At 39.7% G+C, this 12,369-nt stretch overlaps 1 protein-coding gene and 1 long non-coding RNA gene across 13 annotated transcripts in view; one reads left to right on the forward strand and one right to left on the reverse strand.

Annotated features, from left to right (window-relative positions):
* The window catches only part of LOC100647316 (complexin), a 323,682-nt gene extending 312,089 nt beyond the window's left edge, over positions 1–11,593 (forward strand). For all 3 annotated transcript variants that reach the window (XM_003401062.4, XM_003401063.4, XM_048412863.1), the window contains one exon: positions 1,066–11,593. In XM_003401062.4, the coding sequence (XP_003401110.1) occupies positions 1,066–1,142 (77 nt within the window). In that variant the 3' untranslated portion in view covers positions 1,143–11,593. The remainder of the gene's footprint in view (positions 1–1,065) is intronic.
* The window catches only part of LOC110119914, a 303,031-nt gene that overhangs the window by 258,420 nt on the left and 32,242 nt on the right, over positions 1–12,369 (reverse strand). The window lies entirely within an intron of this gene.

The following is a 12,369-nucleotide window of genomic DNA, read 5'->3' on the forward strand; positions in this document are numbered from 1 at the left end:
TCACACTCGGTACACACGACCCTTCGCGAAGAGGTTGGCCAGGGAAACCATGGCCATGGAACGGGGTTAAGAACGAGAAGCTACAAATTCACGGTACACGTTCACCGAGTGGAGCTGCCTGACGAATTAATGCAGTGGCGCTCAGACACGGCAAGGGATGATCGATGAAGGGTTAACGAGCCTTGGCTAGAAATCAAACAACTGCAATCCACTCGGTTTCTGAGTAAATTCAACAGAAGCCGGTCGCATGCCACGATCCTCGTTCAGTTTCACGGCGAAATCGATGTCTCGTAATTGAGAGAGCTTGAAAAACTGCCAGCCAACTTTCATCCGTGTAGTCATCCATTTGCGTTTTTCCATTCTTTTGTAACTAAACTGGGACACTGTAGCGCACGCATACTCATTTATACACGGGGCTGAATAAAATACAGAGAATATCGGAAATCGTAGTACAATGCCAAAAGGATACCTCGTGAAACTGTACACTCTCGCACTATCAAAAATCTTACGATAATTATTATATCTATTTCGCGATTGGACAAATATAAATGATAGGAAAACGATGCGATGGAGTATCGTTTTGGATTAAATATTTCTTATCGTATTGGTAATAGCCATTTATTCTATGATATACATATTGTACTTATTCGTTGTTATTTTATGATGTCGTTCCATATTTTTTATTTTATAAACTTTCTTCCATTCTCCGTTGTATGAAACGCAAAACTACAAGCTAACGTAAAGTCTATAATTCATATGCAATACTCAAATTTTATTAAACATAAAAAGTGTATCCACGAAACGTAAAGCGGCAGACTTTGAAATTCTACTCACGAAGTATGAATAAGATAGAGAGATTCGTCATCTGATTCAACGATATGAGTATACTTCTAGCGTAAAGTGAAATCGTTTACAACTTGAAAGACAAGCCTGGAACGACATCTTTGTGCATAAACTCTTTTCATCGCTTTCATTGATATCTAGAATGAATCCTACAAATATCCGCCATATATTTTGCGACACGCTATATATACAATATAATACATGAGCGTTCGTTTGTTCCAGAAATCAAGAACGTGTTAGATACGCATATACAAGAGATCAAAGCGCAAGTACTGGAAGGTAAATGCGACCTCCAATAAGCCTACCTACACCCTTGAAGCGGTCGGTAAGGAGGGTGGTGCATCATGTGCTACCAGAGCCGCATCCGCCTCTCAGCCCCTACGACATCACGAGGAAAAGAACGAGCGAGATCTGACGTGTTATTGGAGAAGCGAAAGGAAAGAGCGATACGGAAACTCACTACCAGCGTCGTCGTCGTTGCCGTCGTAATCGTCGTCGTCGTGTTGTTCGAGCGTAGATCGATTCGAGATTCGAATTGGCCAGTCGTCCCTTAGAGAGCGTCAAGAGAAGCGACAATCGCTCGAGACACCGCAACCAACGCCCGTCGCCCGTCCTCGGTCCTCCAACGACCATCGAATTAGATTTTCTACGAAGGTACGCGCGGAACGATCTTCAGAAACGAGCGCATCGACCAAACAAGAGAAGAGTTACGAGCTTCGATCAACATTGCCATCGTACGAGAGGGACGTGTCATCGTTGAGAACGAGTGGATGGAACGAGACGAGTTCGACGGATTAAATTCGAGAGATCATCGTCGATAGCGTTGTTAATTGACTCGAGTGATCTCGGAAATTGAAGGCAGCGGAAGAAGGAAGTCGAGAAGATCTAGAGATTCGAAGCTCGACGAGGATCTAGGATGTCGATGGTGGAGCGACGAATCCAGGACAATTTCAGAATCGATACAACCGGTGAAGATCTACTTGAGACATTACGTACGAAAATTCATAGGGAAAAGAAACGAGGAAGACGGGGACGATGTTAAACGAGGACGATGACGGGATAAAAAAAACTGCGGCAGACGTGAGAACGTAGGAAGTACGAGATCGGCGAGAGTTCGTTTACGCCTTACGATTCGAAGAAGGAAGAAGGACAGAGACGATCGAAGTTAAGAAAAGGAGAAAATGCAAAGTATAAGATCCGTGAGAATTCGTATATGCGTTACGACTCGAAGAAAGAAAATGAAATATCGGAAAGAAATCTCGGCAAGAAATAAGATGGAACGTAAAAAAACAGAGAGAAAGGGAAAGAAAGGAAAATGATTGGATCGATCAAAGTCTCTTCGGATATCGCACGAATATCATGGCGTAAATGAGACGTGAGCAGTCGAAGGGCGCGTGCATATAAATATACCTATATATATATAAATATAAATAAAGAAATATATTATATATATATATATAAATAAGAAAAATGAAAGAAGTAAAAAAAAGACGTAAAAACTTAGTACCTAAGTTTCTAGTGAATTTTTCGAATAGTGGTAAAAAAAAAAAAAAGAGGAAACTACCGGTAGCAGAGTTACGTAGTCACTAGTTCGTTCGACGGCTGTTCAATAACAAGGAGATCAGAAAGGAGGGAGTCATTATTATTATTCGAGTTATTAATTATTCTCATAGTTTATTACCGCGGTCATTGTTCTTATTATTGTTGCCATTAAATGTTTATATTTAGAAACAAGTTAAGCCAAGGATCGAGGGCCACGAGAAACTAGAGTCAAGAGACCAAGAGCTGAACGCAAGACGGAGATGGATTGCTGAGAGAGAGAGAGAGAGAGAGAAACGAAGAGAAAAAAAAGGAATTAACACAGGAAACGAGTAATGAGAAAAAACAAGAGTAACCGGCGGCCCTTGCTCTCCCTTCCGTCCAAATTCGAATTTTGTCCGATTACCTCTCGGCGATATAGCTCGATCGCGATCGATCCGTAGTGAAACGCGTAACACCTGAGCGATTCTTAGGGACAATTAGTTAGGAGACACATTGCCGACAAAAGTAACGAAAAAATATAAAGTGGTTATTAGACCAAAAAAAAAGAAAAAAAAAGAAAAAATCGACAAAACGAGAAAACATTTTAAATGTGCGCTTCGTTAAGAATAGCTCGACGAATCGAGCAGCACTGATTCTCGCGTTTAAATGCAAACAAATAAGAAAAAAAAGAAAAAAAAAAAGTACTAAAGAAATGCCTTTCTTTCACGTTTATACGGTGCGTTTCTATCGAGTGTAATTATATAGTAGGTTAATTGTTAGAGAAAGGAAGAGAAAACTGATTTATATGTTCGCTCGTGAACGATCTTAGAACAGGATAGAGAAGTGTCGCGATTCGACGATCGAGACTGTTCTTAGCAAGGAGTTTTCAGGTGTTACCGCCGGAAACGTTCGAGCAAAGTAGCCATTGTTTCATCCTTTCTCGAAGCGGTTCACCGGTCTTTCATCGTGCTTGTTCGTCCGCGACAAACACGTTGTGCATGATGGACGACGCGTAAACGATGATGGACGGGATGGACAGAGCATCGACTGCCGGCAAGTAACGCGAGCCTTATACATATACAGAATTAACAAGAAACTAAAAAAATGCTCACGCACGATACCATTGCGATATACTTAGAGACTAATTGGAAACAGGGGGATGAAAAGTATGAAGGAAACATTTCGTTGAGCAAGCAAACGTTTCTTGTTCCTTCGATCGAAAGATCTACGTTTAATGAAGAGACTGAGAGGATAACTCTGTTTAAATTAAAATGTATCTTGTAACATATATTCTTGCGTATATGTCGTAAAACGCTCTGAGTTGGTATATGTATAGGGCGGATAATGCCAGACGAAGCTGCGACGGAGAATGAAAGCACGAAGAGGAAGAACGTGCCATTTAACGCGTGACGTTGTTTTTTGTATGAGTGACGAGATGATACGAAAGTGTATTTTTTTTTTATGTTCGATATCGTTCCTCGTTCTGGTACCGATCTATATATTCTTATACATCTTCTTCTTATCTATCGAGTCTTCTCAAAATCTCTCAATTGATTCTGACTCTGAAGCAACAGCTATCCTCTGATTTCTTTGCGAATTCGCGATATATTCTCCTAACACGCGCTCTATCATACTTGATCACTCGGATTAGGAAAACATTTCTCGACGATATGCCGCAATACACGCGAGGAAAGATCCATCGAGTGTCGGGAAAAAAAAAAGAATTCCAATTGCTCGGACGAAGAGAAATTAGAAAGAAGCAGATGAAGCAGGATCCGACGGGAGAAGAGAAAAGATTGGAAAAAGCTTTCCTCGTCTCATCGAGATAAGTGTGTTATATTTAGGACCGCGTCCCAGTTGAAAAAGAAAAGGCAACTTAAACGTCAGTCGAAAATGAGAAGTCGGAAGGCCTTCTGTCCAAACGTTTTGCTATAGAGACGAACGCATGTCAGCTTTCTATGTGCACTCTGCTGTTTCTCGATGTATAAACGTAACGCGGCTCTTCTAGTCGACAGCGTCGACGATTATCAGTCGTTCCGCAAGCACGTTCACGGATCTTTCCCGTTTGCCAAACTCCGCGACGCAAATTCGACCATCGAAAAGGCCAGCTCGCCAGCATTAACTTTGCCAGAAACTTTTCTCGAAATTCGATAATATCGTCGATACTTTTTCGAACTTCGAATCTCGGGTGAATGGGAGCAAAGAATAATTTACGATATTAAAAATTCCTAAACTTTTAACGACTTGCTATTTTATCCGGCGGTATACTGCCTCGGCAACTATATAATTATTTACGAATAACGACGCAAATCGGTAGTGTCGTTATCGATTTTCCTCGAACCAAGCGATTTCTCGATCGCTAAATTCTCCAAACGAGCACGAAAGAACTAACATATCGCGCCGGGAAGAAATTCAACGAACAGCTTCCTTGATCGCTATCCGAACTTTTGGAAAACCACCGCGCGCTCCGCTACTTTCTCCTGTCTTAATGTCGTAAAATACCTCTTAGCAGCTGTTCGTCCGCGAAAAACAAACCGACAACTTTTCCAATGTTTCCAGTGTTCGGCTGTATATCCCTTCGGCCAGAATCGCGAGAGAAGTTTCAGAGCGGAGACTTAAGGCTGGCACGATCGAGCACACAGATTCGATTTTATGCCTTCCTTTGTTTTTCTTTTTTTCTTCTCTCTTCCCCTTTACCTTAATCGTTTCCAATAAAAAGAACGACCGAGGAGACGTTATATCGATCGCGCCTTTTTGCGAAGCGACGGCGAATTTTAATCGTCGAACGCAGCGGAACGAGACAACTGAGAAAAGAACGCGAAGCGGACGGGACGTGCTTCGAATCTGAATCTACTTGACGTATAGTCTCTCTCGTGTCTCAACGTGCATGCTACCTGCTTCTCTCTTGTCTGTCGATGTCAATGTCGATGTCGTTGGTTGGATCTTCTCTTATCACGCGTGAGATCTTCGAGGATCACTCGACCAAAGATAGAGTTCAAACTAGAACGTGTATTTTGCTACCTGAGCCGAACGCTGACGAAGAAAGTACAGAAGATTATAGTGCGACATATCGCGATGATTTTCGAAGATCCGCAGACTCGCATTCTTTCTCTCTGTAAACGATCGATCCACTAGATGGAAACGCTTTAAAAGTACCTAATCCTCCTTGTTCCTTCAAACTGCGCCCATTTCCTCCGCGTCCAGGCATCCTGAACCGACCGAATTCAACAGAAATAATAACCTATCTCGCATATTCTAATCCTCCTGCGCGATCTACTTGATATACACTTGAAGTCAATTACTCAATTATTAACCGAAAGATGTATACATTATATTATCTATATTGATTCTAGAGAATATATACTCTTTTCATTTCTTTTTTCTTTTTCTTTTGGCGAATTTTCGATACGAACGTGAACACACCAAGTTAAAAATAACCAGTTGATGGAAAGCACGATTTCGGTATAGAAGAAGACGAGTTCCAGCGTAACTCGAAACGAAATGCTTTTAGGGACAGACCGTTCTTATGATTACGATTAACAGGAGAAAATTAATTAATTGGATATCAAGTTAACCAGACCACTTCGAACGACAGCAGTGTATAGCTCATAGACTGTTTTCCTATTCCCCACGCTCTCTTTAACTATTTCTGTACCTCCCTCCCTCTCTCTTTCTCTCTTGCTCTTACTATTTTGCTCTCATCTTTTGATCGTAACAAGTTTTCTCTCCGCCTGTCGTCTCATAGCCCCTTTGCTCGATGTATCTCCTATGCTACGCTCGATTGTTCTCTTTGAAGTCACGACTACTTAATGCATGTGTCACGTAAAAACGAACGAATAAAACGAATACAAAAAAAAAAATGATATCTTACTGTCGTAACCGTTACTGTTGATTAATGTCGTGTGTCGTTGTTGTTTCTCGATGTGATCAACATAAAACGTTGTTCGATGTACCGTCTAGTCAATGTTGACGCTTTAGTCTCAGTAGTTCGTCTTTTTTCCTTTCTTCTCCCTTATACATACATATTGCGTTACATGTTGTTCAAGCTTTCTGTGTAGGATTCAACGATCGATTAAATGCTTTCTGTGCCATTTAATTCGATGTAGTTTAATTTAAGCGTAAGCAATGCTTAGCGCAGTGTGTCAAAGATAATTTTTTGTTCCGTTACCGTGCGTGAAATGGCAGATTTCGTAGGTAGCGACTAAAAGTGTCGTTAAGTAATTTTGACGTTTATATATGATTCATATGATACGTTATATTTATATGATATATCATACGTGACATTTTTTATTCAATTTTAAATTTCACGCTAATTAAACGCAACATGATACTTTGTCAAAGACGGATCATGTGTCAAATCGAATCACGAAGTAACATCAAATTCGAGTGCGTTCTTTGTAAACCTTCAAGCTTCTTAATTTTTGCGAAAAATTTAGATCGTTAAATACAAACATAAAAAATGGACCGAAATATTCTCAACGATGATCGGTTAACGATTTTAATTGCCATAATCGTAGCTTCTTTTTACATTGAGTACGTTTGATCGTAATATCATTAATATTATTTTCAACGTTAAGAAATCGGCCATTTTACGTGAAACGACCTAGTCTAAGTTCCTATAAAACTTTCAATTTATATTTCGAACTTTCGTTTGCGAGAGATCTTCGCGTATTCTTGTATTCGATAATCCGTGAAATTTGGTTCAGGCCATTTACCGACGATTTTTCACCAGCGTAAACGTTCATCCACCAGTTGTCGCGTGTATGCGTGCAAAACACGAACACAAGTTGTTGAAACGCGATAGACGAAAAAGTACAGTTCCCCTCGAAAGGTAAAATTCGACGGTGTTCGAAACCAACGAGACAAGAGTAATCCGGAGATATGCTAAGACATAATGTAGGCGTGACGATCTTCTGTGATTCTCGCTATATCGAAAGAAAAATAACGCGGTCCGAGAAATAAAAAGGAAGTAAGAACATAGAATGGATTTTCAGAGAAATAGAAAATGTATCAGTCGCGTGAATACTCTCCAGACTTTCTCTTGTTCTTTGATTCTTTTGATCTTTTCCATTGGTACGGAACTGTTGATCTTCGATCTCCTTAATTCCCTTTAACGAGTGTTTTTCCACTTCCACTTTGCACACGCACCTAACATCGCACTATTCTAGGCGATTTATCGCTCTATCCTTCGCATCCTTTACCTGAAGCCACCCTAAGCCTGTAAGCGGCACGTGGCAAGTGATATAAACGAATACTTAAATCTACTTAATTCGTGTTTCATAGACGATCGTAATCGTGAAGATAAAAAAAAATGAACAAAGGATTGAATAAAAAAAGAAAAAAAAAAAGAGAATCTAGCGACTCGTGTCTGTTTTCGACGTGACACCCTCGAACGTAGCGTTCTATCAAAGAGACGGACGAGCCAACGAAAGTTGCTGGTAATTGACGATCTCGGTAAATCTGACTGTAATTAGAAAGTATAATATCGTAGTACTCGCTAGCAAAGTACAATTGATCCGTCGAAACGAGACACGCGTCCAATTATTATGTAAAAGATAGTTGACGAACCTTTCTTAGGTACTTAATTATCGGGCGAGTGTTTCAAGCAGGACAAACCGAAGAAATCAGAAAGAATGTAACGCGTTAGGTACGATATGCGCCGAAACGTTTAAGATTATACGACAAATGTAACGTTCTTTTCTCCATGTACATAGTCTCGCGTATAACCTAGACCTGCGTTTAGTATAACCGAGAAAGTTTTCGTGATGGTTTCGTTCTACGTAACCGCGTTAAGCGAAAAGGATGAACGGAAAACGAGATGTCTCCTGGAAGCTCGGGACACCGTTCGTGTCCCAATTTTCCAATTCGAGCGTCCGATTTTTGCTCGAGCCAGGGAAACCCCTAAGGAACCAAAAGGTGAGGACGGAAGGTGTCCCGAAGTTCGAGGACGGAGGAGATTAATACCGGCGTAACTCGCGAGGAAGAACCGATTTGACTTATTCAGAGACAACGACACAACGCATTATAAAGTAATAATGATAACTTATCGTTAAATCAACGTACTATTGTTATGATCTCTTACATTATGATGATGATCTCGACGACGAGACGATTGCATAATGTAAAACGCGTTCGCACGTGTGTTTTTTCAATGCGTTCACAAGATACAAAGTACGAACTAAGCGAGAGAAAATACCGTTCAAACACACGTAACACCTACACACGGAGAAACGTTCGAAAAGAAAAAAAAGAGGTAAATAAATAAAGATAGAGGGTAAAACAGGAGAAAATCACGATGTTAAGTAAGTAGTCGTTAGCTTTGTATACAAGGGAGTGCAGAACAAAGACGAAGACGACGTTAAAGGGAAAGAGAAAGGGAGAGCTTCGATAATTGGAGAGTCCCGAGGCGAAAAGATACACACGAAAAACGGTACTTTTCAGCAGCTGCCATTCGACGAGAGGTTCGTGTACCACCATCTTCGAGCGGACTTGTGCGATTTTTTGGATAGGGATTCCGTGAACACGGTACTGGCTGTCGCTCGATCCTGCAAAACTCCATTATGTTACACGCTAATCGCAAAAGGATGGTTTCGTCGCATAGAAAGCGACATTCTCTTCGACGCTAAATTCAATTTACTTTACACAGATGCTATAAATTCTTGTTGGCAAAAAATTTCAAACCGTTTCCATGTTACCGGCGACGAGCGTGTGAATAATTTAGACAAAGCGACTCCCGACTCAAATTGAATGTTGGTGTCGCTCGAGACCTAAGGTCCTTTGAAATTTCCTTTAAAAATGGAAATAAAAATGCGAATCGGCTAACTCGCTTCAGGAACGAGCCCTCGACGCAAAAAAAAAGAAGCTGCAATAAACGCGTATTCTATTTTTCGATCGTTATTCCCGGCGATTCGAGTAACAGCTTGTTTGACCGTGTTGCGACATCACGACGTGTACGTAGATCACACCTGTACCGTGCCCGGTATCTTCGTAAATTCGTTGAATCGAGAAGCAATACTATAGATGCCTATAATTACTAATGTTATACGTTTCTTATACAACAACAAAATAAAAAAAAAAGGGAAAGTTGAAAAAGGATTAGAGAAAATTTCGCGTACACACGCACATCAGACACTGTATATGTATTTAAGAATCAGAGTTACACAAGCACACCGCGCGATAACGAAACGAAAGGGAAGGAGACATCGATGCCCATCTCGTCGATGTTTCTTCTTACGATCGGCGCGAAAAAATAGAAAAAAATGAAAAAAATACAAAAAAAAAAGAAAGTATGAAAATATGTTACTCTCAACCTCGAACTCGAAACTCTGTAATTGCGACGCGTACGTTCACACATCGATCTCTGTGTAATTTTATATTTCGACGTTCGAAGATGCGAAGCACTTTTAGCTGCATGCAACGACCAATAATTATCGTAATCGTTAATCGTGTAGAGTTGCACCGAAAATAGAGGAACGATGTAAAAGGAACGGTTAAACGCGGAGGAAAGAAGGGAATAAAATAAAGGGAAAATTGGGAGGAAGCGGAGGGGCATATGGAGTCGTTCGAAATGCCCAAAAATCGCACGAAGCTTGCTCGGCAGATAAGAAAAGCGGGTTAGCGGAGAACGTACGATGAAGAATAGCATCGAAGAGGGGAATAGTAAAAGATCTCTTGTATGAGTTATAGAATGCTTAGTGGCTGAATCATTGGAACACGAATGGGTTGATTGTTAAGAATGAAATATTAATGTAACATGCGAAGAAGAGAATAAGTAACACCGGATGGTGGATGATGATGATAATATTATATATTGTTGTTAGATCATGTATAATATATATACACATAAACATTGATATAAAAATAAAGTAACCTAGATATTAAGCGACCACTTATTCACACGTTACATAAACACATACGTACACGTACCCTGTGCACATGAAAGTTAACCGTTTATTTAGCGAATTAAACGACTACGTAAAAAAAAACGCAAGAATATTCTTTTTAAATCGTTTCTTTTGCTATTTCGAAAAACCGTTTCGGTATTTTACTCCCTGTACGATGATCGAAATCTTTCTTTCCCCACGGAGATTTCTTCAAAGGCTAACGTACAGTACCGAATAATTATTCGAACGATACATCCTTCGTGTTTCGTTTAATTTCAATTACGAGCGCTAAATATAACGAGCGTTTCTTGCTACGATTTATCGAAACCTTGAACGCTATTCTATCATATAATTGACTAAAAATTGTGCGTTAAATTTAAGTTGCTCAAGAAACTTTAAACTCCAAAAGGATTTAAATTGTTAAATTTCGATTTGAAATTAGAAACTTCAAAATTAAATTAAAAGATTTTTATTCGAATTCTTAAATTAAAGAAAAATTAGAATTGTTCCGCTAACTAATAATTCGAATAATTATGACGGATAACGTACATACGCGGAAAATCGATCTCGGAAATTGATACGTAGACGTGTGAAATTTTCAAATAGGTAAAACGTTTGCCCGTGCCACATAAAAGGTTAATAGAGGTGCGAATACAGATCACAGGCACCGTTCACACACATGCAGGAACACGACACTATACGACACGACACGGCACACGATTTCGTAGCTGTACCCGTGAGCATCCCCCGTCAAACCAATCCCTGGGCATGGTCTCGGCTCTTGGTTACGCGTAAAAAATGCATAGAGTCCTATACTCTCTATTCGTCCCTCCTCTTGACCCTTGAAACGACGGCAGAAGAAAAGAAAACGAGTCGAGGTTTCTTTAGGTCGCGTCGCCCGTCGATCTTTCTTCTCGATAGAAAGGAAAGAAAATTTCAAGTATCAAATAGGAGGCGACAGCCACGAATCAGAGTCGAAAGCTTGTACGAAACGAGAAACGAAGCGGGGATAAAATCAAAAAGGAGAAAAGAAATGGATAATCGAGCTTTCCTCTTCCTACGTTGTACGAGAGATTCACGGCGTTTCTTTTGGCTTTCACGGCGGAAGAGATGAAACACAAATTGCGAGAAAAACAAACGAGGATTAACAAAAAGAAAAAAATAGTAAAAAAAAAAATGATAAAGCATGAAGACGATTTTTAGGGGCGCGCCTCATCGTTATAGCTCTTAATACGATAGTAATATTACGAGTAATAAACAAAAGTGAATTAATCAGAATATGCGTTTATGTTATTTAGTTCTAAAAAAAATGAAAAAAATGTAATAAAAATCAATCGTGTTACCAACCCGATCGTCTATTTATTTATTAATCTACCTTTATCAACAACATCCTTCCTTACAGAGCAACATTTGCAGAAATTTTTTAAAGACATATTATGTCTCTCGCGTGAAACATTTTTTGTGAAACTTTATTAGAACCGCATCGTCATTGTACCCATCGTTAAGCATCTTTGAAGACTGTCGCTAATTACTTGCACAGAAATTACGATTCCTAATCATCGAATTAGAATTAAAGCTAAATCTTTAACGTTTTTCAGTTTTTAATTAAATTAAGAGTATTTATGTTCGTATACATTTACATGGAGATCTATTGATGTACAGTGGCAAACGCATTTCAATACTTAATACAGAACATCGTATAGAAACTGCGAGCTTATCCTACCTATCAATTAGCAAGCCGGTCGCGATGATTATTATCTTGTAACTGCTACGTACATTTTCGAATCGATTTCTTTCAACAATATAATCGCGACAATCCTATTACGTATCTGACCACAGCAACAGTGAAGTTTCAAAATATGTTATACAATACACGTAAAAGTTTCCTACGAAGAGTGTTCAAACACTTTCATGAACGTATATTACACTTTAAAACGCTTAGTTCCATTTATCACGATGACGTAGGAATTTCAACAATCAACCGGTACATTCCGCTGTGCGTGCAGTTCGTGCTACTCCCAATTTCTTTTTACACAATTCGTAGCGATTTCGAAAGCGTTCAAACGTGCTACTTGTCAATCGATGCCACTTATTATTTTCCAAACAATCGTTCTTCAGTACG

Source organism: Bombus terrestris, chromosome 15 (assembly GCF_910591885.1).
Source record: "Bombus terrestris chromosome 15, iyBomTerr1.2, whole genome shotgun sequence".
NCBI classification, from domain to species: domain Eukaryota; kingdom Metazoa; phylum Arthropoda; class Insecta; order Hymenoptera; family Apidae; genus Bombus; species Bombus terrestris.